Below are 27,099 nucleotides of genomic sequence, written 5' to 3'. Positions count from 1 at the left end.
AGGCGGAGGCAGAGACCCTGACGGCTGTGGGCTTGGAGAAGCCCAAAGAGAAGAAATCTTTCAGGCCTTTCCAGAGGTGCTACGGCGCACAGGGAAGAGGACGGGGCAGTCTTCGGGACAGCAGCAGCAACAACAGCAGCAGTTCCGGAGACCCTTCCAGAAACGTCAGAAGGGCAGAGGGGGACAACAGTCCTCTACCGCGAACAAGGGCCCGGCCGGGTCTCGACCCTGAGCGGTTACTTCCCCGTCATCCGTTACCCGCTTTTGTGGGGGGAAGCGTTCAATTTTTTCTGGCAGAGTGGAGAAAAATTACTCAGGACAAGTGGGTGCTGAATATTGTTTGCAATGGATACAGTCTTCGATTCATCAGCCCTCCTCCAGCGATCCCTCCGGTCAGCTCGCAGTATCAACTGCGCGAGCTCCAGGGGAAGGCCGATATCCTGTTAAGGAAAAGGGCGATAGAAGACGTACCTCTGTCTCAAAGAGGAAAAGGTCTGTACTCCCGGTTCTTTCTGGTTCGCAAGAAGGACAAGAACGAGTTCAGGCCCATTCTGGACTTGCGGCAGGCAAACAAGTGGATTCGCAGAGAAAAGTTTTGCATGCTGTCGTTGCATCAGATTTATCCTCAGTTGCAACAGGGGGACTGGCTTTGAGCCATAGACCAACAGGATGCGTACTTCCACGTGCCCATCGCGTACAAACACAGGAAGTTTCTGCGATTTCAAGTCAGCACCAACCATTACCAATACACAGTGCTGCCTTTCGGGCTGAAATCTGCGCCCAGGACATTCTCGAAGTGCATGGCAGTGGTAGCGGCACACCTCAGGAGGAACAAGGTGTTTGTCTACCCGTACCTGGACGATTGGTTGATCAAGGCCTCCTCCTTCTCGGAAGCTCAAGCAGACTTCCAGAAGACGTGCGTTCTCTCGAACAAGTTGGGGTTGCACATCAACATGTCCAAGTCTGTCCCGATCCCGGTCCTGGGAGCCACCATCAATACGCTTTCAGCAAGCGTGTCTCCTTCGGAGGAGCGACGGCGATCGATCCTTCGGAAGGCTCAGGCTCTTATGACCGCTCCATCTACAACAGTGAGAACGGTGTCTTCTCTACTGGGGTCGATGGCCTCTTGTATCTTCCTCACTCCTCATGCACGACTACACATGAGACCTCTGCAGGAGTGCTTGGAGGACCAATGGGACCAGAGGAGAGGATCTTGGGACGACAGGATACGACTGTCCCTGCATGCTCTTCAGTCTCTCAAGTGGTGGTGTTCAGCGGAGAATCTCCTCAGAGGGGTTCCCTTCCACAAGGACATTCCTACTCAGACTATCGTGACGGATGCTTCTCTCCAGGGCTGGGGAGCTCATTCGGGAGACTTACAGATCTAAGGCACGTGGTCTCAGACAGAGTCCACGTATCACATCAATTTCCTGGAACTCAGAGCTGTTCACTTGGCACTGAAGGCCTTTCATCCATCCTTCTGGACCAACTCTCTGCTTGTACAGACGGACAATACGACCACGATGTATTACCTCAACAAGCAGGGGGGGTCGAGATCGCGCACCCTGTCTCGGGAGTCGCAGACGATCTGGCGCTGGCTTCTGGCCAGGGGATTGACAATAACGGCTACCCATCTGCCAGGTGTGCAGAATGTTCAGGCGGACGCACTGAGCAGACTGATTCAGGAAAACCACGAATGGGTCATAAACGACGACGTACTAGGAGAAGTCTTCGAAAGGTGGGGGACTCCAGACGTAGATCTGTTCGCCACCGCTGAAAACAGCAAATGCCGAGACTTCGCCTCCAGATACTACCAGCAAGGGACGCTGGGGAATGCACTCTGGATCAACTGGTCGAACAGCTTTGTTTACGCTTTTCCGCCCATTCCCCTGATTCCAGCGGTGCTCATCAAGCTGTCCCGGTCCAGGGCACGGATGATCCTGATTGCCCCGGAATGGCCCAGACAGTGGTGGTTCACGGACCTTCTACACCGGTCCCTCCTTCCACACATACGGTTGCCGTGCAGGCCGGACCTTCTCACGAAGTTCGGGGGGCAGATGTTGCACCCCAACCTCTCGTCCTTGAGTTTGGCGGCATGGCTCCTGAGATTGTGCAATATGGCCATTTAAATCTGCCCGGAGATTGCATGGACATACTGAAGGAGTCTAAGAGACCTTCCACTCGGACGTCCTACGCTTACAAGTGGAAGAGGTTTTGTACCTGGTGTGTGTCCAGGAACTTTGACCCAACGACGTGCAAGGAAGATGTCACCCTTCCTTACCTTCTGCATTTGGCGCGGCCTGGCCTTAATGTTCATTCCATTAAGGTTCATCTTGCTGCATTGACTGCCTACAGGAAAAGCTCTTCACAGACTTCCTTCTTCCAGATCCCTGTGATCAAAGACTTTTTGGAAGGCTTGAAGAAAGTGTTCCCTCCTGTCAGGCTTCCTTCGCCTTCATGGGAATTGAATGTGGTGCTGTCCAGTTTGATGAAGGAGCCTTTTGAACCCATTCATAAGGCTTCGTTGCAGCACCTGTCCTGGAAGGCGGCGTTCCTCGTGGCCATTACATCGGCCCGCAGGGTGAGTGAAATTCAGGCGTTGTGTTGTAATGAACCTTATACTGTATTTCATGCTGCTAAGGTTGTTATGCGTACTCACCCTAAATTTCTTCCCAAGGTTATTTCTGACTTTCATGTCAACCAAACTATAACTTTGCCTACGTTTTTTCAGAATCCTTCATCTCCAGCGGAAAGGTCTTTACATTCCCTGGATGTTAGGAGGGTGTTGAAATTTTATCTGGATAAGACTAAAGGTATTCGTAGGTCAGACCAATTGTTTATCAATTATGGATCGGTCAGGACGGGTCTTGCGACCTCTAAGCAATCCATCTCTAGGTGGATTGTGTCCTGCATACAACTATGTTACCAGAAAGCTAATAAGACCTTAGGAGGTAAGCCTAAGGCTCATTCCACCAGGGGCAAAGCTGCCACGACAGCCTTGCTCCGTAATGTGCCGATTGCAGAAATTTGCAAGGCCGCCACTTGGAAGTCGGTTCATACCTTTGCTAAGCATTACTGTCTGGACACTGATGCCAGGGCGGATGCTCAGGTTGGACAGGCTTCGCTGCGTAATTTGTTCGCGCAATAGTGGTGTTGGTTTCTTTTCTCCACCGCCGCTTTGGTGTGGGGATGGGCTTGACATTCTATTCACTAGATTATGACTATACACAGAGATCCCCTACTACAGAAGGAGTAGTTTCTTTTCTGTAACTCCAGTTCTGTAGTAGGGGTATCTCTGTTATAGTCATAAGCGCCCGCCCTCCTCCCCGGTGGAGACAGATATTTATGTAAGGAATGCTACAGGTCTGGCGTCTTACGCCTTCAAAAAGAACTGAAAGTAAGAGGGACCTGCAGGGCATTCTGGGATACTGTGAAGTTCTGGAAAGTTCTCTTAAAGGCACAGTATCCTATTCTGAGCCACATAATGGCAGCCTATGGGTCTTGTCTGTTCATGTCTTCCTCTCTATCATCCAGAGGGGTTTTTGCCTAAGGCAAGGGAAATCTGGACAGGCTTTGCTGTTTTGTGGATTTTTGGTGGAATTTCTAGCTGAAGTACTGGACAGTGTAGCCTGTTATAAGCTGCATTATATGTCTTTAAATTCTCTCTTAAGTGTCTGTGCAGTTCTGCATTTTTTCGACACTTTAAGAGATTATTTTTGATTGCTCTGGGGTCCACGCACATGGGCGGGACTATTCATTAGATTATGACTATAACAGAGATACCCCTTCTACAGAACTGGAGTTACAGAAAAGAAACTACTCCTTCCTGGACACCATCTCAAGGTACCTGGGCTTTGTATGTCTTTAGATGGACTGTACCTTTGGCCAGATGGTGTACCTTTGGCTGCCACTATTAGTGATGGGCTAGGGGCCATTAGTTGAACTGAGATTTTCAACAGCTAGTTGTTCCTTTACATGGATTTTCATGAGCTGCAACACTGGGTGGGCGATGTTTCCCACAATGTGTTTTTGAAGGACATTGTTTCTGGACACTGGTGATTTATTGTGGGGTACACTGCCTGCATATCAGCACTAGTTCTCCCAAGTGCCTTCTGGTTGGTGCAATCCATAGTAATTGATTCACTCACAAGGAAGAAAGAGTTTTTTTCAGTGTTACCATAGTCATTGCTGGCATCCCAGGACAAGTGCTTCCTGCGCATTGTCGTTCATCATTAGAGGTTCTCCTCTGTAATTGTTGGACTCTCCCTGGAGCTCTTTGGCTGACGATCCATTGGCGGCACCTCCATGCCTGGACTGGTACTTTACATGAGAAGCTATAAGCAGCATTGTAAAGACCCCCAAACCTCAGACGTTCAGCACAGGCTCTGCTAACACTGATGGTGACCATGTTCTGCTCGTGAGGACTTAAAACGTCTATGAACTGCAACAACCAGAATGCTCTTAGGAGGGCCGCTGCTGATAAACCGGCAGTGTGCTCCCTTTCCTGTAATTGTTAGGTTCCTCCTGGAGCTGGTTTGGCTGACGAGTCATAGGGCGCTGTGCTGTCCTTTGCACAAGAAACTAGAAGCAGCTTTCCAAGCATCCCAAAACTCTGATGCCTAGCACTGGCTGTGCTAACTTATCTGGTGAACACTTTCTACTTCTCCCTGGTCCCGACCGACGCCCCTGCGTTGCGTGGTGAGCGGGTCCCGAACCTCATGTTTGCGGACGATACCCTCATCATCTCAAAAACATCCAGGGGGCTCCAACAAGCGCTACGGCGCTATGAAGACTTTTGTCTCGACAGGGGCTTAGAAATAAACACGGCAAAAACCAAGTTTATGGTCCTTACGGGCTGTAAAGCTCATGGGACTGCCAGGCCTTTTAGAGGGACGATACATATGAATGGCTCCCCGCTGGAGCGGGTAGATGCCTTCACTTACCTGGGGGTTACACTCCAGAGAGATCTGGGGTGGTCTAGACAAATAGACATTGTAGTTTTAAAACACAGACAGCAGGCAGGCGTTCTCTTGAAAAAATTTACCTCTTCATTGACAAAGCCCATTAGCCCACTATTAGAAGTATATGGGATGAAGGTCCTAAGTTCGGCCCTTTACGGTGCCGAACTTTGGGGTTTTGAAGATCTTGGGAAATTGACGCTAGCAGAAAATGAATTTCTACGAAAAGCTACTAGCGTTCCCGTAAGTACCCCGATAACACCATTAATGTGGGACCTTGGAAAAAAGGCGGTGCAGGACCTTGCCCTTTTGCGGCCCCTACTTTACTGGCGCCGCCTATAGACCACAGAAGAACTAAGCCACTATGCTCAGGGCTTGAGGGAGATAATGAAGAAGGATTCCTCCCGAAAAATACAATGGTTAAAGGCCATTCAGTCTTTACTTTTTAAATTGGGAATGAGGGAATTGTGGGAAGACCCGGAAAACGCTCTTTTTCCCTCCAAAACTCTTTTTAAAAAAAAGTACTGGGAGATGGTGATTACAGAAGAGAGGTCAAAGGGTCTCTCCCGGCACCTGACAGGTCGTTTCATGGATATTAAGGCCCACCTAATTCTGGAGCCTTATTGGGATATAATTGGGAAACAGCTGGATCGTAAGCTCTACTTTCAGCTCAGAGTGGGCACCCTCCCAGTAAGGTCTTTTACAGCAAATTGGGCAGGAAAAAATGGTAACGACAGATGTCCAAAGTGTGGGGAGGAACAAGAGTCTATAAGCCATTTCCTCTTCTTCTGTCCCATGTACACTGCTCCCAGAACGATGTGGATTAAGCCTATATGTAAATTGCTTGGGATACATAGGCACGAAGAGGCTCTTAGAATTCTAAGTACTGACCCAACCCCTACAATTGCTGTTGCTGTGGCTAGGTTCTTAAAATGGGCTTGGGTAATTCGTTCAAAACAAATAGCAACAGACATATAATGATCTAGTTTTAGCTGTGAGCTCCTGTGTAATATACCCTTGAAAGAATTGTATATTGATCAGATTGATTTTAAATATGTAAGTTGATATTCGACAATAGTCTACTGTAGTTTAATTCCTTTTTAATATTTATTGTATGAATTTTAACGGGTTTTAAAATACAGATTTTTTTATGTATACTTTTATGACTTAAATTGTCGAATAAAGTTTATGAAATGAAATGAATTATCCAGGACACACTTGGGAGAACTGGTGTATGCCAACATTGAACTCCTCAAATCAGTAACTGTTTCTGTATAATATGTGTATGTGGACCATCCGATTTGGAAGGTAAGCATGTTATGGAATCGGTTGTTTGACAGATACTGTTCCTAGAAGGGCTGTACCCCAAGCTTAGCTTTGGCCATTTAGCAAGGTATCTGGGTGGGCTCATCCTGAGGTAGGTGCTGACCTTTGACTGATGATATCCATTGGAAAATGCTATCTCTGGCCATTTTTATCCTTACGACTACATTGTCGCAGAACTGTGGAATTCTTTGTTGCCTTGAAAACCTATGTCTCAGAATTTGGAAAGATATTTGCAGACCTGAGTTGCCATGCAAACACGTCAGTCTTTTATTTTCCATTTACAGTTTTACAATGCTATGTCTGATATAATGCTATCCACGCCAAATAAAAATAAATAACTATGATTTCCACAAATACGATTTTCTAGTAAACATTTTTTTTTCAGGAAGAACAGAGTATCACCGAAACTAAATGTTGGAAGAAAAGACTCTTGGAAACAGCACAAGCCACAGAAATGGTGAGAATGCAGTTTTATTTGTGAAAAATTGAACTAACAGGTGCTATTTTCTTGCACTTTCACTACAAATTTCTCTATCAAGTCACGCCGGATACTCATTCAGAAATATGCGTGGGAAAAGCCTACATACTTGCATGTACTAGCTGTTTTCCAAAATGAAGCTTAGGGTACTCTAACATCTAGTTGCATGAATGGACTGTGTTTGTGTTTAATAGAGCTTTGGGTGCCCTGTACATTGGACGCAGGGCATCCAGGGTTTGTTGATGTCCCAGGCCCAACCCCTCCACACATGCATGGGCACCCTTTGAGTCGTTTTCTTTTTCTGCTCATCAGTGTGGGTTGGAACCCCTTTCTCAGAGAAAAAATTATTTCTTTTTTCTGATAAATTTTTGTTCTTTTCTTCATTTTTGTTTACCTCTTGTAGCTTCTGCCTTACTACTCTTTTTGAAAGCCATGCACATCATGCCATGGCTATTTTTTGCACTGACCAGATCCACGAAATCAGTTAACCAATGTATCTATGTACTCAATGTGAGGTGCCCCTGGAGCGACCTGGTGGGCATATATAGTAAAGTTAACCCAGTCTCTGGTCAGGCAGTGGCTTCAAGAGGTGATAACGGGTGTGTAACTAGAGTGCCCCTGTTCTCACTGAGCACCTACTCTGTCAGTGAGGCAGGAAATCATGCATCTAAGGCCACTTTGCTCCCTTGCGGCAGACACCCTCCCTGGCCCTTTGTGAGCAGTGCAAGTAACCAAGGGAGGATGTTTGAGCAGAGCTGTGAAGTAGTCCAGCGGGCACAGGGTCCAGCACAACTCGAAGATAGCTGTATTTTGCTATCAACACTAGCAAACTGGCTGAGACATTTCCTTGCTTGCATGAGTACGCATGGCACACTTGCCACACCACTAGGAGGGTGAAAGATTCCAGATACTCAACCATTTCTCTCCTTCAGCCTTGTGCCAGACGACCTGTTTCAGATGGATCAGGTCGTCAAAGTCCAGATCAAGGTTACCAAATGTGTGAGAGGTAAGTGTCCCATTCCGAATCAGAAACAGCAACATAGCTCAGTAAGAAAGATTTGGGGGGTTGGGGAGGGAGGGGGGGTTGGATCTTAAATTTCCCAACTAGGTTCAGGAAGGATTGTTTCTATGAGGAACAGGGTAAATACTGATTTGCATAAGGTGATCCTCAGTTTAGAGTGGCACAGTGAGCGTAAAGCAATGGGTTGGAATACTACCCTGAGCAATTGCCATTTGTTTGCAACCATTCATCCTATCACCTTTTGGGTCTTTGATTGCCATTCATATGCTTATAAACTTGAGACTGGCACAGCTTGCCAAGCCTATTTCTGCCAGCGGTTGTGCATTCCAAAAGGTAGTACATTTGCACCCATGAAAGGAGTACTTCTGCGTGTTCAGATTTACAACGTTTTTTTGTTAACTGCTCACTATACACGTTTAGGATCCTGATTCAAAAACTGTACATGTTAAAACCTCTTAGTGAAATGAGAAAAACCGGCACAGGCCTTGCAGACCAGACTTAGGGCCCACAGACCTACCTGTCAAGCCAAGAAGGCGTTTGAGGGTTGTAAATATATTTTTGACTGTACTCACATCTGTTCGTCTCTACTACGAAGCTTTGATGATAGAATTCTCACATTGGTGCATGTGGGCAGGGCTCCATCTTTCTAGTCCTCACCTTTTACAAATGATGTTGTCTGGTGACTGATTGCTCCATGTATTAAGCCCGAGCCTCAAATAGAGAGGAAACACTGGTATATTAATAGGGCAAGCAAAGCTAGAGATAAGCCATGGCTAATGCTTGGCTCTAAGAGTCCATGCACTGTCATATAAACGTATGGGATATATATAGTGCAACAAACATTATATAAAAATATGATCTAATCTCTTCAAAATACTAAAAAACGTGTATTTCTTTAGCATGCAGAAGGCTTTCACCTTAGTACATCAGGTTATATTACATCTTAGACAGACATTTATTAGAGGTTTTTAGAAGCATTCATGGCTCGCCCCCACAGCGATAATGCCATTATTAAATTAAGAGGCTAGTCAGTAGTCATGTAAACCGTAAACATGGCCTAATTCTTATTATAAATGGAGCAACATTATAATCTATTAAATCAAACATAAGAGGTGTTTGTACCTTGCACATCCTGAACTCTAGTACATAAAAGTGTGCTCATGTAGAACGATCCGAGATCTGTTTGCCAGGGACACCTTCAAAACCTTTGCTCAATGCAAGGAGGAGTTCTGACTCCCAGAGGGAGCTAGGCTCCAGTATGCACAGCTTCGACACTGGCTGTCCATGCCTGATATGCAACAAGCCGCCACCCGCCCATTCACCCCCTTTGAGCGTCTGGTATGATCCTTTGATGACTCGAAGGGACTAATCTCTCGGACCTACCAGATTCTGCAATACCCCCCGCTGGTAACCACCCACCAGTACCAGCACCAATGGCAGTTGGCATCTCACACTGAAATTACGCCTGCTCAGTGGAGACGTTTAGGCGGGACATACCGAAGGTCTATCGCAGTACATCACAACGAGAATCCGCGTACAAGATCATGACACAGTGGTATTATACACCCTCTCGATTGCACAGGATGTTCCCCACTGCCTCCCCGCTGTGCTGGAGATGCACAAGCGCTCCGGGGGACTTTATTCACATCTAGTGGGCGTGTCTGCTCCTGACCCTACTCTGGAAGGAGGTTCTTAGTCATATTAAGGAGGTACTTGGCTCCCCCTGCCTGAATCCACAGCCACAATTCTTCTAGGCCTTAAGCCCAACAACCTGAGAGCGCTCCCCCATAGAGATTGGTACATTGCTCTCCACATGCTAGAAGCCGCTAAAAAACGTATTGCACTATAATGGAAAAGAGCAACTCCCCCTATTGCCGCTTGGTTCGTGCACTTCAGGCAATTAATGACTATGGAACTCTTTACAGCGCACCTGCAGTTTTGCGACACCCGCTTTACCAAAATATGGCAACTATTGGTTAACTAGCTCTGTAAAGTAGAGCAAGAACGTCTCCTGCTTCCAAAACTCTGGGCTCTAAGCCTCTTTAAAGACGCTGTAACCCCACCTGAACCCGACTGATTGTATAACCACACTGGCCCTGCCCCTTGCTTCACATGGTGCATGCTCCATATGATGACCCAATCAGTGAACACCTTTGCCCCCCAGCCCGCCACACTCTTTCTCTTCGCCACTGCCTTAACCCCTCACTATTTGGACCTTCACGTACAGCGAGTTACCTCCCTCTCTACACTCTGTCCGTCAAAGCCCCCTAGTCACAGTTTCCTACCCCCTACTTGACTTTCCTTTCCTCACAACACTCTCTATTTGTTAGCTTCTCACTGTCCTCCCTTACAGGCTCTTCGCCCTCCTTTTTTTTCTCTCTCTTTTTCTCTCTTCACATCTACTTTTTTATTTTTATTGTTTTTGTTGAAAACAGTAACAGGGCATCTGTTAGGTAAATGGTACATACATTGGACAAGGCAGTTCATTGTAGAAAACAGTGTCAGTACATTCTGCAAAATATTAAATTGACATAATTCCATCTTCATTGGTACATTCCAGTAGCCCCCTACATCCTCCTGTCTAAGAATCCGAATCACTCTCCCCATCAGGCGTTGGTGGATCACATAGATACGACCTGTATTCATTCCAGGCACCCCACATTTTTCCCATTTCTGAGGGCACCCCCGGTGCACATATACCACTCTCTCCGCAAGCATTTCTGCATCTAAATCTCTGTACCAGTCTCCAAGTGTGGGCATCTTCCCGGAACCCCAATATTTGGCAATTTTTCACTTGGCGTACATTACACTCAACGTCACCCAGTCCTGGACAGAGTGGGTAAGATCGTTTGGCTCCCAGATGTTCAACATCTCCGGTACTACAGATACCTTCACTACCTGTGATATTGTTCTCATGACTTTGACCCAGTAGGCTGCGACCTGAGGTCATTGCCATATGGTGTGGAAGAATGTTCCCTCTTTCCCACAGCCCCTCAGACAAAGGCGGTGTGTGGCCCTCCCTATGGTGTGTAAAGTGACCCTAGTGTAATACACACGATGAAGTATCTTCCACTGTACCAGGCGGAGTCTGGAAGGTACGGCGACCTCCCGCGGGGAAGACAGTGCTGTTTGCCATTCCACCTCATCTAATTCCCCTAAATCATTGGACCATCTGCTCTTTAGTTTCAATGTTGAGTCCGGTAAGTTGTTAACTAGTTTGCGATATGTGAAGGACGTCACCTTTTTTGGTCATGTATTCTGTAAGTAGTCTGTCTTCCAACAGAGTGGATTCTAGTATATCAGTATCTGGCGGGATAACTGATCCTAGGGCATGACTAATTTGCAAATACCTGAATTTTTCAGTGGGCGCTAAATCATACTGGGTTTGAAGTTGGTCAAAAGGTATTACTGCACCTCCCTTCCATAGGTCCCCTACCGTTTAGATACCTATCAGGTCCCATTCTCTGAAACCCTTGCTGTTGCGAAGTTTGCCTAGCCTACGTGCCGACCAAAGCGGAGTCATTCTGGTAATAGTGTCCTTGCATTTAATACTGGTCTGTGCAGCATACCAAATGCCTACTGTGTGTGCCGTTTGGCCCAGGAGGGATGATGTGCCCCTTGTATCGTACAATGTAGAAAGAACTCCTGCCTCTCCCAACTCGTATCTGTCTGCTTGGAATGCTGGTTCTGTGTGGGGTGTGTACAACCATTGATTTATAATTTTTAGATGGGCGGCCTAGTAATACAACTGAATATCCGGAAGGGCAACACCTCCGTCATACCAGCCCCTAGTCAACTTGCAATGCGAAATGCGCGCTGGCTTATTACCCCAGAGCAGACCTGAGACTAATGCATCTTTCATTTTGAAATACTTTATAGGGACAGGGAATGGAGTATTCTCCAATATGTACAACAGTCGAGGAAGCGTCATCATTTTATAAAGGGCCGCTTTACCCAGAAGTGTCAGAGGCAGAGTATGCCAATGTTTCACATCACTCCGAAATCGTTTAAGGGGGGGGCTCTAAATTTTGGAGGAGGAAGGCATTCGAATTAGGTGTTACCCACACCCCCAGGTATTTAAAGGACTCTTCCTTAACCCTTAGGGGGCATTCCGCCGGAAGTCGCGGGGGCAGGCCTTTAAGAACAAAGAGGACAGATTTGGACCAATTGATGTTACAGCCGGATGCTCGCCCAAAGATTTCACAAATATCTAAGAGCACTATGATAGACCGCCTGGGGGAAGTCAAGTATAAGAGAACATCGTCCGCATACAGAGAAATGCGGTCTTCCCATGTTGCAGTCCAGGTTAGCCCCTTAATCATGTGGTCCCATCGAATCCAGGCTGCCAGTGGTTTCAACTATAGTAACCGTTCGTTGGTCACGTGGTAGCTCTCCTACCTCCAAGCTATGTAAAAACATTGTTAGGAGATGTGGGGCTGTTAATTCAGATGTGCGTTTGTATAGTCGAGACAGGGATCAATCAACCCAGACCCTGACATCGGTTTCGTAAACAAGGGCAGGGGGTTACTTTTTAACAGAAGAGTCACATAGCAGCTGGGAAAAGCAAAAACACTCTGTTCGCCGTGCTGCCTGAGTGAGGGCAACACAAAATGGCGACTAAATACCGGACGGAGTCGGAAACCGATGAACCTAAGACCCTCCTTTTGCCATTACTCAGGCAAAACACAAAGGCTTCAAGTTAGTCTGAGTCGATGTCAATGCCCATGAGGTCGTCAAGCTGTTGCTGCAAAATTATTTTAATGTTCTCTGTTTTCTGTGACACAGGCCTTGGGACACACATGGTGGCACAAAGACCGCAGATGGCAGGGCCACACTGTAAACAAAGACAACCAGAGAAAATGATGGCCAAAACCATTCCAAGGAAGGTTAGTATCTTCCATCCCCAAGTGGACAGTAGTCCTCCAAACCACCCTATCAAAGACCAATCTCCTGTGTCCTGATGTATAGACTCGGAAATTATATGCAACCTAGAGATGGCTTGGTATACCGTAGGGGCATTATCAGGAATGTAAATGCAACAACTAGACCCAACCAATTTACAGACTCATCCACGATCTGCAAGGACAATGTCTAGAACCATCCGGTTCTGCAAAGTCATAAGGCGATCTGCCTGAAGCTCGGCTGTCAGATTACTCAAGGCTCCAGCAGTTACATTTATGGTAGCCTCAACAACACAAACTAGTTGTCTGATGTCTCTGCTGTTGGCCATTGGGCCCCAAAAAGGAAGCAACCCTTTGATAAAGTCACCTCCTTCTTGTCCTGCCGTGTCCTTAGAATCAATAACCCCTCTGCCATGTCTTTTTCTATGATGAACAGAAGGGGCGGTATATGTTGGAGGAAGAAGGAAAGCCACATAACAAGTTCCTGAAAAGTAGGTAGGAAGCCACGTATAGGCTCTATCATGACAGACAAAATATGTGCCTTGTGATGGCACTAACGGTGAAGAAATCTGAGGTGAATAGATATAAGTATGGTAACAGACACTCTTTTCCTGTTGATTTTTAACATTTTGGCCATTGATCTGCAAACAGAAATTACCTCAATGAGGTACAGTCCAAATTGGCAGGGATCTCCTTCGTCTAGCCTTATCTGTAAGCAAGTAACATAACAAGTCACGTTCCAGCCATCATATGCTCGTTTCTCATCAACGGGAATCTTACTAATTTCAGCAATTCTATCCATTCCATGGCCACTATCCCCTTTATCAAAGAATGTGACTAAAATCTGCTCCACCACCATATGGACTACCAGGAGGATATCGAAGTTGATTCTGATATACATTAGAAAACATGGTTAAATAGGCCCAAGCGGAGCCTTCATAGGAAAATGGAAGGACTAAATATGGCATCCCTCTCTGTATGTTATGGGGCATGAGCCCACAGACCCAACAGTCAGTAGTATTGACTACCAATTGATGCTGATGTAACAACTGAATAAATGAATTATTGAAGTATTCTGTTCTCCTAATTTGTTCATGTTCTGGGAGTGTATGGAACTGATGTGGGTAGGCAGTGGTAGGAAAGGACAAGGAAACAGAAGTTGAAATAGGTGCTTGCTGCATAGTGTGAACAACCCAACTCACACAAGCCAATAAAGTACATGAATATATTAAAATACATAAGGTTATGCCACATGGACTAACCAACAATCTTTTATGTTTACTTTTCATTTGTTCGTTTTTATCACTCTTTTCCACTTTAATATCTATTCTCTAAAGTGATGCTCACTGCAATCTTCCTAGATCACTTAGCTGTGATTATTAGTCGTCCTATGACACTGCAAGTCCTGCAGACCTACTGTCACTACTCAGGTCACAGCCTAAGACTCCTACCGTGACCCTGCAACTTGATGGATAGTGGAAAAAGAAATGTCTCTCAAAAAGTGTGATCAGAAAAAGGAACAAGCATTGGAAATGCAATAGGTCTCGCAGCATTAGAGTTAGTGCTTTTAGAATTGTTTATGGGTTTTTGTGTAAATCTTTAGCATTTTTGTTTCCTGTAGCCAATGCTAAAGAATTAAAAAAAAAAAGCCATAAACATTTCTAAAAGCTCTAACTCAAATGCTCCGAGACCTATTGCACTGTGTGAGGGTGAGGGGTTGAGGGTGAGTGAGGGTGAGGGTGAGTGAGGGTGAGTGAGGGGTTGAGGGTGAGTGAGGGTGAGGGGTTGAGGGTGAGTGAGAGTGAGGGTGAGTGAGGGTGAGAGTGAGGGTGGGTGAGAGTGAGGGTGAGTGAGGGTGAGGGTGAGTGAGGGTGAGGGTGAGTGAGGGTGAGGGTGAGGGTGAGTGAGGGTGAGGGTGAGTGAGGGTGAGGTATTGAGGGTGAGTGAGGGTAGAGGGTGAGAGAGGGTGAGGGTGAGTGAGTGTGAGGTGTTGAGGGTGAGTGAGGGTGAGGCGTTGAGGGTGAGTGAGGGTGAGTATGGGTGAGGGTGAGTGAGGGTGAGGTGTTGAAGGTGAGTGTGGGTGAGGGTGAGGGAGGGTGAGGGGTTTAAAATGTTACTCAACAAGTGATTAAATTGCATCCTAAAGTACGTAACAGCTTTTTACTAACAGAGCCCCTTCTATCACTCAGAGTAAAATATTTATTGAAAAGTTGCTTACCATACTAGAAAGGCTAGTAGCCCATCACAATATTGTTGATTGCTCTCGCCACAATAGGACAATAAAAGGGCACTGCCCACTCTCCGCCCCCACAGGCCGTCCACATGAACCCCATCTGCATGCAACGAATGTGGGATGCCAAGAGATGGGCGAAGGGCCTCGAAACGCAACCCCTTACTGCGAACCAGTACAAGGCAGAGAGAGCCCACTACACTCACCATTCACACGGCTAACGACTGATGGAGGCAGATGCCCCATCCAAGAACACCGTAACATAAAGATATAGGTAGCTTGAGCGTATGCGTGTTCCTGTCATCAGCATGGCCTCGCATAAGTGCTAAGAGCCTGTGTCATGTAGCGTCTGTTGCCACGCTCTTGCACCTTCATTGAGCTATAAATAACTTACTCTATTGTTCCCTTTCCGTTCAGGGCAGAACGGGTTGTCCGCAGCCTCCAAACAGATTTCCGCAGCCAAACAAAGTCAGCAGAGCTATCTCACCGGATGTTTGAAGTGGAACTTTGGTTCCACCTCTTGGCTGGGACTGTCTTAAAACCACCAACTTAGCGCAGCAAGCGTGAACGGAAGTCGTGCAAACCTACAGTGTCGCGAAATCACAAAACACGACAATAAAAACGGCGCTTTAAAAAAAAAAGTTAAAAGAAACAGCAGCTTAGCTTTGGGTAACAAAACCGCAAATACAGTACGCAAGAATGCGGTAGGTTCGCTCCAAGATTATAAAAATAAAAACTTTGGCAAGCATCGTAAAAAAGAATCTGGGGCAAAACTAAGCCGGAAACAGTAAACTCAGTGAAGTGAAGCACAGTTCAGAAAGCCCCGCTCTGTAGTGCCTGCCTCTGCGGGGTAATTAAGCGTGCATTACATTACCCTGCAGTTTGACCAACCAGGGTGATTCCAAATAGAGCATTAACATGGCACCTGGAAAAATTGAGGGAAGAGAATATGGAGGCTCGTACTGAGCGGTTCAATGGCCAAATAGCGCAAGAATGGAACCCCGGCCGTGGCTTCTATTTACTGGCGGCAGCAGCGCCTGCCTTTCCTGCACGGGGAGGAGGAGGGTGGTTATCGCCTGCCAGGCCTGAAAAGAGAGACGCCAGGGAGGGGGCATTGTGGAGAACCAGCCTGCCGTTGGCATCACCCCGGGCAGTGGCTTAGAGCCCGCATAGCCACCACGCGACGTTTTAGAGCTAAAACAGCTGTGGCTTCGTGTACATTAGTGCGCGTGCAGAAATACGAGCGTGTGGAAATGTTTTTTTTCTGGGAGGGAGTCTGAAACGAGACGGAGGGAAGAGAGGGGAGGGGGGAGGAGAAATGCGACACGGCGGGAAGGGGAGGGGGCGGAGCGGGTTAAATTAAACAAACGAGACGGAGGGAAGAGAGGGGAGGGGGGAGGAGAAATGCGACACGGCGGGAAGGGGAGGGGGCGGAGCGGGTTAAATTAAACAAACAAGACGGACGGAGGAGAGGGGAGGGGGGAGGAGAAATGCGACACGGCGGGAAGGGGAGGGGGCGGAGCGGGTAAAACAAGACGGACGTGCACGCGCTTTTAAGCTCAATGCGCATGCGCATTGAGCTTAAAAGTCACGGGCACTGCAAGGAATCGCCACGATTCCTTGCAGTGGATAAAGAGTGGATAAGCCCCCATAGTCTCGCTTGCTCGATGCGCATGCGCATCGACAGGCGAGACCTAAAAAGGAAAAAAAAGTTCAATTGTCTTTCATTGATCTGGATCTTAAATTGTAGAGTCTTATTAGGTATCGTTTGTTCTTGAAACAAAGTCTCTGGATTTACTGTGTTCAGTCGTGGATGTGATGGTACAGCTTCTTGCAACACGTCGTCGTCTTCTTTCTCAGAGTTTGTTCGATCCAGGCGTGCACTACTGAAAGGTACAAATCGAGGGACCCTTTCGCCTTCACTGTCACTTATACCCTTGCGAACCCACTGATCAAAAGGTAAAGGCAAAGATACCCTCTTACAGTGCACGCCATGGACCCAATTCTTCTTCCCGACGACTTTTACTGCTGTATGTGTTGCTAACAAAACTTGCTGAGGCGGGCCCCAACGAGGTTCCAGATTCTTTTTCCGCTGGAAATTCTTCAGACAGACCCAGTCACCGGGTTGGATGGAGTGACCTGGATCTGCAGAGGCCTCCGGCAAAGCGTTTTGAACCTGTTGGTGAAGAACACGGTGAGGTCATGCAAATAGTCAATCAACATTCGATACGGGATGTCCGAATACTTTTTAGGTCGAGGGACTCCCCAGACGTAGGCTGGGCGGCTAAAAACGACCTCATATGGGCTGAGTCATTAACGAGAATGTACAGTAGTTCTCGTTGATAAAAGTGCCAAAGGTAGTGCGTCAGGCCAAGCAAGACTCGTGCTGGCCTGAATCTTCGCCAGTTTAAGCTTGAGAGTGCCATTATAGCATTCTACCAAACCTGCTGACTGAAGATGGTTTTCCGCATTGGAATTTCTGCCTAATACCAAGACCCGCACACACTTTCTGCATAATTTGGCCTACAAATTCACTTCCATTGTCACTCCAGACAATTCCCGGCAAACCAAACCGCAGGAAAAATTCCTTCAAAAGGACTTTGGCAGTAGACAAAGCAGTATTGTCCTTTAGGGGGTAGGCCTCTATCCATCTGGAAAAGGCACACACCACCACCAGAAAATACTTAAGATTGTTACAACGCTCCATATGAATGTAATCGATTTGTAATACCTCAAAAGGGTACGTAGGGGGAGCAAAGTGACCTGCTGGAGTTGGGTTCCCTTTCCTGGATTATGCATTAAGCAAACGATACAATGTTTCACCACATTCTCCGCACATTTAGGAATTCCTTCATTCTGCCATACTGGAGCCAGAAGTTTGCATATTCCTTTTACACTGATATGGGCTGGACCATGCGCCATAGTAACTACAGGCAGTACATAGGCGTCTGGTAACAGCCAACTCTGATGTTCTGACAATTCCGTCCAACACCATGTCGCGTCCAACATTCCTGTACTTTCTCTCCACTTACTCAATTCCTTCTCAGTAGCCTCTTCTTGAATCGTTCTCACACTTTCTATCGTGTCCTCACACATTTCTCCCTCTCTGACCCATCGTGCAGGGCCTGCAACACACATGCGACTCGTAGCATCTCTCGCTGTTTCTTTTGCTACCTCGTCTGCAAAAGCATTCCCGCGACCCACATTGTTGTAAATTGGCAGAAATGGGTTAGCGTTAGCAGAAGCCATCTTGCATTTAGAAGTTATCTTATCTGCTGTTTAGAAGCCATTTTGTCTTTCTAGCAGCCATCTTGTCTACCATGTGCTGCCATGTGCTCACCATGTGCTTTGTCCTACTTTCCTTTTAGCTGCGCCTGAAGTCTGCCTAGTAACAGGATATATTTAGCCTCCTCCACTTTCACGCATGCTCAGAAATGCCTGGTAGAATCTGCAGCTGTTACTGATTAGTTTCACATAGGAATGTGTTCACTACGTTCTGAAAACTGTTAGCTCCTCCCACTTGGTTGAACAAAGAGAACTTGTATGTCCATATTAGGTATTTTTTGTGTGCTCACAGGAGCCAGGACTGCCCCTTTCATTTATGCTTACTGTGTAAGTCTGAAATGTATATAAAGCGCCAGCTTTCTGAATTCCTTAGACTGCCTCATTCATTTGCCACGGCTCTTGGGCGACGCAGCCTCACCTCATATGAGTGTAATAAAACTGTCCTTTGATATTCCAGAGTTCTGTGTCAGTCTCTTACTGCTTTTATGGACTACGTATCAGTGAGACCCCTGAGAAGCAGGTTTTTGGTTACAACATCATCATCAATGATCTTCTTATGAGCACTACACATTACTATCGCTATTTGGGTAGGCAAAGCAAGTGATTCGAGAAGGTCAGTCACCAACTGACCATGCTGTATCTTAGTCCCATGGGAAGTAAAGAATCCTCTTTCCTTCCACAAACAACCAAAACTATGAGCCACGCCAAAGGCGTATTGGCTATCAGTGTAAACATTCACTCTCTTTCCCTTAGCCAACACACACGCTCTCGTCAGGGCAATCAGTTCAGCTGCTTGGGCTGAATTCTGTGCAATGCGTGCTGTCTCTACTACCGTATACAAGGTGGTAACAGCATAGGCCGCAGTCGTCTCGCCATTTGGAAGTTTGAAACAAGACCCATCCACCCATAGGATCCCATCCGGGTCCACAAGTGGTGTGTCTTTTAAGTCTATTCTGCCTTTTGTTTCCTCCTCTGTTCGGAGAAAACAATCATGCTGTTCTTGAGTGTCTTTCTCTTGCAGAATGGGTAGCAACGTTGCTGGATTCAAAGTATTACACCGCTTGATGTGTATATGGCTAGCCAAGAGCGTCAGCTCATATCCAGACAAGCGGGCACTCGTGAGGTGTTGTGTTTTCGTTCTGTTCAAAAGAGTATCCACTGCATGTGGTACCATAACAACAAGAGTGTTATCTAGTACCAATCCAGCAGATTGATGAATGGAGATTGCTGCCGCTGCTGTAGCTCTGAGACAACTAGGCAATGCCTTGGCTACTGGATCCAATGTAGCCGAAAAATAGGCACATGGCCGTTGTTTGTCTCCAAATTGTTGCGTTAAAACTGACAACACGCAACCTTCTCTTTCGTGAACGTAGAGTGTGAAAGGTTTACTGTAATTTGGAGTACCTAACACAGGGGCAGAACACAAGGCAGTACGTAAGCCAGAAAAACTCTTCTGACATTCATCAGTCCAAGGAAGAGGTTGGGGCGTATCTTTCAGAGTAAGGTTTAGCCAAAAAAGAAAAGTTTGGAATCCACTGTCTACAATAAGAGGTAATGCCCAGAAAGGCACGCACCTCCCTTTGTGTGGATGGTACAGACATTTGTGAGATTGCTTGGATTCGTTCTGGGGTCTATAGTCTTCCCTCCTTCGACAAGAGATGACCTAAGTAGGTAACCTCTTGGCGGCAATATTGCAACTTAGAGGGTGACACTTTGTGATGTAGGTCAGACAAATGACGTAACAGTGAAACAGTCACATCCTTACAAACATCCTCTGAATCAGCAGCAACTAACAAATCGTCCACATACTGAATCAGGGTAGCACCTGGGGGCAACGTGAAAGCATCGAGCTGAGATTTCAAAGCCTGACTATAAATGGAGGGACTCTCACAATAGCCTGAGGTGCACATTTGAATCGAAAACTTCTGCCTCCAAGAGAGAAGCCAAAAATATCCCTACTTTCCTCAGCAATAGGAATACTGAAGAAAGCATTTTTGAGATCAATAACCGAGAACCATGCAGCTGAAGCGGGTATCATAGTAAGCAAGGCAGTGATATCTGGGACAACAGGAAACTGGGAGACAACAATTTTGTTGACCTCCCAAAGATCGATCACAAAGCGATATACAGGACGCTGAGAAGGATCAGTGCGTTTAAGGAAGGGTAGAACAGGACTGTTACAAACATTGCCTCTTGTTTCTTTGACCACACCCTTCTGAACCAGATCATAGATAATAGCCAACAAAGCTCGTTCACCATCATTGGAAATCTTATACTGAGGAAAGCGTGGTAGTTTAACATTAGGCTTAATAGTAACCACGTAAGGCGGAATCTGGAGCAGACCAACATCATTCGGACCCGTAGCCCAAAGCGTAGCAGGGAGAGAATGCAATTCAGGTGGAAATCGGTCCTTAGATTAATACATAGGAGAAACCAATTTCTCACCTAAGGTAAGATGCACACCAGAGGGGGAACAATACAATGTTGCATGAAGACGTTTCAACAAGTCAAAACCCAACAAATTCTCGCCGCAACCAGTCGTCAAAATAAGCGGAGCTTCCAAATTGTAAGGACCAATCGAAAGAGGCAAAGGACAAGAAACCGGGTTAGTAACCGGGACGCCAGAAAATCCCACAGAAACGTTAGTTAAGCCAGACAAAGGTGCCCCAGGGAGTTTGGAGTGAATGATAGAACTTCTCATTGCACCAGTATCCAAAAGAAATGGTTCTGAAACACCCAATGCAACAACTTCAACATAAGGCCCATTCTGATCCACTGGAACTGATACGACTCCCTTACTTTGTCCATGGCTGTCCTAACTAGTGTGAAAATCCTGAGCCTCACTCTCAACACAATAATCGTCATTGTAATATTGCGCAGACTGAGTATTCTGCTGATCAAAATAATTCAAAGAATTCTGAGGGGAAAGGAACGCTGTCCTTGGGACAACGCACCTCGCCCTATACCTCTAGGTGCTGATTGAAAACCACCACGGCCTCGCGGCCCTGGGAATCCATCATTACGCTGCAATAAAACCGGACAGCTATTCTTCAAATGACCTTCTTCTTTACAATAGGCACATTGATTAGGACCTAGCAAAGGTCGCGGAACAAAAGGTACAGGTTTTTGTAACAACCTCTGAAGCTGGGGAGGCTGTTAAAACTGGCGCTGGGCAGAACGAGAGGGATAAGCCTGTTGCAAAAGAACCTTCGTTTTTAATTCCTTAGTCTTCTTCTCGATCTTATCTTTCTTTTCCTTATCCCTATTCTCGTAATATTGAGCAGTAGCTAATATCTGTGCAGAGGAAGAAACAGCCCACAAACTTTCTGAGTCTTTCAGCTTATGTGATAATTCTGGAAGTAAATTAAATACAAATTTATCCACAAATAATCGCTGTCCACCTTCAGTACTCATATCTTGACCACTGTGGTCGATAAACGTCTCCTCAAAACGAGTAAAGAAATCGGAAACACTCATCTTTCTTCTGCTTACACGTAGCTAACTTATCCCAGTTAACACGTAAGGCAGGCATCATCGTTTTCATTAAAGTGATGATTCAACCAGGCAATTGTGTAATCAAATCATCTGGCTTAGCACCACCCACTTGTGCTGCATCTGCGGCACTTATAGCGGCCCAATTACCACCTAAAGCTTGGTTGTGGTCTTCCCTACGAATCCGAGCCTACATCGCTTGTGGAACTACATTCCCCATCAGCATATTAATATCAGCCAAATTCATAATACACGCATCAACAGTCTGGGACAGCTCTTTATAATATCCAGCAGGATATTTACGAGGGTCCGGTAAAGACTGTTTCAGCGCTAAAACTTCAGATCGTTTCCAGGGGACATGTACCCATATACGCTGGAAATGAGCAGGGATAGGCAGAACAGCGCCTGCCTGTGGAACCTCCTCTCTCCATACTGGAGGAACTTCCCTCATAGGATAATGTTTCATTTTCTGTCTAACTGCAGGATCAGGTTCAAGAATAGTCTGAGAAGAAAATAAAGACCTGAAAGTGACAAGTGTCCTTACAGCGTCCTCAACTTCGGAACCCACAATAAGTCCCTTATCAAGTTTAGCCTGTATATCTAACAGACCCTGAGGAGCTAAATCCAACTCCATATTCTCCCATCCTTTCACAAGAGTATCACACATGACATTAAAAACATATCTCTGGGGGGAGTGGCCAAGATGGCGGCTTAACAAGACGTGTTCTCCGGAGGCTCCCCGTCCCCGTTCCCCGAATTGAGTCTTAAAGCGGACCGCTTCCTCTACTGGCAGCGGGACCGGCACCGACAAGAGCAGGAGACTCCCCTGTAGTGGTCGGGAGTTCAGGTGAACCCTGGGGACGGAGCGTTGACCGACAAGGCGGAGCCGCCGGAGGAGACCGGCGGAGAGGCGGGAAGTGGTGATCCCCCTGCCCTGGTGAGAGAAGCAAGAGCGTCCGCCGCCTCCAACTACCGGCCGGTGGGGCTGCTCCGAGACCCTCCCTGGTTGATGTGGGGATCCAGGAGAGACGTTAGCGGGGACGCGGCGGCGGACCTCGGAGGATGGCCTGAGAGGGGCGATACTCACGAGGCCGGATCTGGATGATACTGGAGGCTCCGGCTTGGGCCTGCCCGGCGCTTCCAAAGGTGAGCGAGGCGGCACGAAGCGACCTGGGAGAGCACCGCTGGAGACTTCTGTCGAGCACTCCGGCCCCGGACGGCCCGGTGGGGTGTAGCAGAGACCCGAAACAACACGGCCGAACGACGCTGGCGACGCCATACGGCCCACGGCGGCCGGCCGCCGACTGAAGCGAGGGCGCCACAGCTGCGGAGGCCTGAGAGCGGCGTCACGGGTCATTGGTCGGACCCCCCCCCGAGGAGGAGGCATAGCCACTGGCAACTGTGCGGACCTTCGTGCTGGGGAGTAAAATAGGAGGGAATCTGCCGTACCCCTGAGAGGGTGCACAACGAGACCGGGCTCCCTGGCTGCAACCGCTGCGAGACGCCCGAGATCCAGTGCGGCCCGGGCCCGGACCCGAGAGGAACTTGATCCCCCCCACCCCGGCTCCCCCACCGCACCTCGAAAGGGTCCCAGTTGGGAGGACAGCAAGCAGCCTTGCCACGAGGAGAGAGGATGTCCTCTTCCAATCGCAAAGGCAACCGCACCATAACCGAACTGCTGGGCAAAGGCCCCTCGAAGGCCGACAAAAGCCCTGACAAGCTGGCTCAGGCTCCCCCACCTAAAGGGAAAGATCACGGCGAAGGGGAGGCTCCTGCGACCAAAGCCTTCATGGAGACTCTCTTCGCCTCCCTCAAAGAGGACTTCAACTCCCTCCGGCAAGAAATGGCAGGGGAATTTAAGGAGCTGCGCCGGGATGTCGATGACCTGGGGGAAAGAGTGGCCGCCACTGAACTCGCGGGACAGGCAAGGAGCGAGGAAGTGGAATTTTTGAGGCAAGAAATTATCAGACTTAATGACCAACAGACTGATCTCCAATAGCACACAGAGGACCTGGAAAACTGCTCAAGGCGCAATAATATCCGGGTCCGTAATGTGCCGCCCAAAGCAGAGGGGGAGGACATGACAGGATACTTGCAGACCCTGTTCCGATCGGTGCTGGACGAGAGCGAGGACTTCGAAATTCGCATCGACAGAGCCCACCGGGTGGGCCCAGCACGCCGTGCGCGGGGTCCCCCACCGGACATTTTGGCCTTCCTGCCAGACTACCCCCTCAAGGAACGGATTTTGAAAGCAGCGCAGCCCAAACAACCTCTTTGCATCCAAGGTCATGAGGTGGAACTTTTTCAGGATCTTTCGGCAATCACCCTGCAAAAGCGGAGATCGTTCAAAATGGCCACCACCTTCCTCCGCAACGAAGGGGTACCGTACTCCTGGGGGCACCCCTTTAGACTGATCTTTAAATGGAACGGGGTGCTCCATCAGCTGCGCTCCTTGAAAGACACGTGTAGCCTATTGGAGTTATCGCCGGAGGAGGACCAACCCGACGAGGAGGAGGGTGGACATTCATCTGGGGCCCCGTCCGGTACTCCCCGGACACGCGGCGACGGTTGGCAAACGGTAAGAAGAGGACGTCCCTCCAGGAAACACCTCAAGCCGAACCTGGAAACGATGGAGCAAGAGAAAGCAGCGGCAATCCAAGAAGTCTCCAGGGACACTGGTGCCAATTCATGAGACTTTGATGATGCGGTCCTGATTAGCTAAGTATGGCAGCTCATTTGGGGTCGGGCGGGGGGTATCGAGCCGTCGAGCCGCCATTACCACACAACCCACTCTTGTTATAATGTACTGCAGGTCCGCACAGACTTTGGTTAGGCCTGGGACAATGTACTATATTTGTTGTTCTTTGTTCAGCTTTACTACCTCTTTGTTTTTGGGGGGTTTTCAGGGGGGGAGGGGAAGGGTGGAGTGGAAGCGGCACTGGATTTCATTGTAGGCCTTTTGGGGGACATGATGTGGACTGATTTTGTGCGGCGCCAGAGGGGGGGAGGGATTACGGGGAAGAGGGTGAGAGGCCTTACTGCTCCCGCTGAAAATCCGAGGGGGCAACCACGAGGGGGGATGGGAAGGTATGGCCTGCTACAGGGGGTAACGGGACTGGGTGCGGCTTTCACTGCAGTAATTCCACGGTCTGCCCTAGTATGCCGCCTACTATAGGGACTTGGAATGTAAAGGGGCTTAACTCCCCGCAGAAACGGCAGAAGATCTGGAAGTACATTCGATCGCCAATTGGATGTAGTGGCTCTCCAGGAGACTCACTTGTTAAAAACGAAGGATCATCGTCTTAAGCATAAAAGATATCCTCTCATTTATAAGGCCTCGGCCTCCACTAAACAGAAGGGAGTAGCTCTCCTCTTCAGTCCGGGAGCACAATTCCAACCCTTGGCCTCTCAGGGTGACAAAGATGGGAGGTGGCTAATGGTCAAGGGACGCTTGAAGGGTAAACTTTGTACGTTTGTCACACTTTACGCCCCTAATACGGGACAAAAGCACTTTTTACATTTACTGTTAGGGAAGGTGGTCGATTTTACAGAGGGTCCCTTATTTCTTTTGGGGATTTCAATCTCGTATGGCAACTGGTCCTTGATAGCACACACGCACGCCGCTCTGACACGGGTTCCTTCCCCGAGGCCCTGCAGACACAAATCGGGGACATGGGCCTACTAGACACCTGGCGTGCCCTATATCCTCTCACACGGGACTACTCCTTCTTCTCACACATGCACCAAACGTACTCTCGACTAGATTACATTTTTATGAGTCAGTCCCTGCGGGGTAACCTTCAGGATGCCACGATACTTCCTATCTCAGTTAATCTGAGTAAATCCCATATAATTAACCTAACTCTCTCCCACACGGAGTCCCTGCTTCTCCGATCTTTAACACCGTTGGCATGGGCGCCCTCCTCCATACAATATCTAGGGGTACAACTCACGCACCCCGACACGCACCACCCTCAAGGTATGGGACACTGTAGCTACAAGGGAGGGTTGGACAACTTTCCCCTCGCCACTGACACCTCTTCATTTCTCCTCACACTTCCCCCCTGCACTGATGGAGGGACCGTTCGACGCCTGGAGGGAGCGAGGGTGCCTCGCACTGACACACTTGTTCCACAACTATGACCCACTTACCTTTGAGAACTGCACGAGAGAATACGAGGTGGGGGACCGTGAAAGGTATCACCATGCGCAACTGTTACATTGGGCCCTGGACCCCCGGATCAGGGAGGGAGCCACTAGACCTCTCACGAAATTTGAATTACTCCTCCGTAAAACTAAATCTATGAAGGGGGCAATTTCGGCACTATATAAGCTTCTGCTGTCTACCGAAACTAGCCCTCGCCCGAGATACCAGGCCTGGTGGGAGGGGATGGCCCAGCGCGATATCTCGGTGGGCGACTGGAGCCATCTATGGTCAGATATCCTTAAGTTCAACCAATCCACAGCACTCAGGGAAGCCCACCTGAAAGTAATGATGGACTGGTATTATACCTGTCCAAACTAGCTAATATCTTTCCCGGCACATCGGATCGCTGTTGGAGGGGATGTGGCCTCCTGGGGGATTTCCAACACATCTGGTGGGACTGCCCCTCCATTCGACCGTTCTGGGAGGAGATCCTGGCACAGATAAAATCCATCCTGGGATACCTCGTTCCGACCTCTATGACCGAAGCTCTATTGGGAATTAGGGACCCTACACTTGAACATCAAACCAGGGCCGATAAAAGGATCATGTGGCTGTGTATGGGGGCTGCTAAACTGGCTGTAGCGGCGGCGTGGAAAAAGAAGGAGGCACCTGCGATGTCCCTGTGGCACTGCCGCCTGTGGCAGCTACTTAGCTTAGAACGTATGTCTGACATAGCCCATGAAGATTTCAAGAACTTTGAATTCCGTTGGGGTCCTTTGGTCTCCTTTCTGTCGCAGGGTCTGCCATCGGCAGTATGCCCTTCCACAATTAAGGCCCTTCATCTATTTCAAATCTAAGATCCGCTCCACAAATGGAACACACCTTAGTGCCGCTCCACCACCACTGGGGAGGGGAGGGGGGTGGGGGAGTTTGGGGGGCTCTTTGGGAGGGCTTGGGGGGAGGGGGGACAAGTTGGGGTTCTTTTTTCTTTTCTTGGTTTGGCGCCTTTTTCTTCTTTTTTCTTGACTCGATGTGCACTACCCATTGATGATTTTCTTCGAGTTCCTTGGGGGTCTTGGCCGACCAATAGTGCAAACTGGCTTCTTGGCAGTCACGGGAGCACTGACGGAAGAGGGAACGTAGGGACACCCAGAGACTTGATAGCATTCTTCCTGATGGTCCCATATTTGTGAAGTGTCAACCGCTCCCCATTTGCCCCACCACCAACACCTACTCGAGTGATATGGCTTGGAAATGGGTC

The 27,099-nt window shown here is 48.1% G+C and overlaps 1 protein-coding gene across 1 annotated transcript in view; it reads left to right on the top strand.

Moving 5' to 3' along the window:
• Nucleotides 1-27,099, top strand: part of THAP3 (THAP domain containing 3) — a 203,295-nt gene that overhangs the window by 144,554 nt on the left and 31,642 nt on the right. Inside the window, exon 4 of the mRNA XM_086922164.1 lies at nucleotides 6,670-6,741. Coding sequence (XP_086778290.1) covers nucleotides 6,670-6,741 — 72 coding nt within the window. The remainder of the gene's footprint in view (nucleotides 1-6,669; nucleotides 6,742-27,099) is intronic.

Source organism: Lissotriton vulgaris, chromosome 5 (genome assembly GCF_964263255.1).
Source record: "Lissotriton vulgaris chromosome 5, aLisVul1.2, whole genome shotgun sequence".
Taxonomy (NCBI): Eukaryota; Metazoa; Chordata; class Amphibia; order Caudata; family Salamandridae; genus Lissotriton; species Lissotriton vulgaris.
The sequence above is the reverse complement of the archived record's forward strand: the minus strand, read 5'-3'. Positions and strand labels throughout refer to the sequence as shown.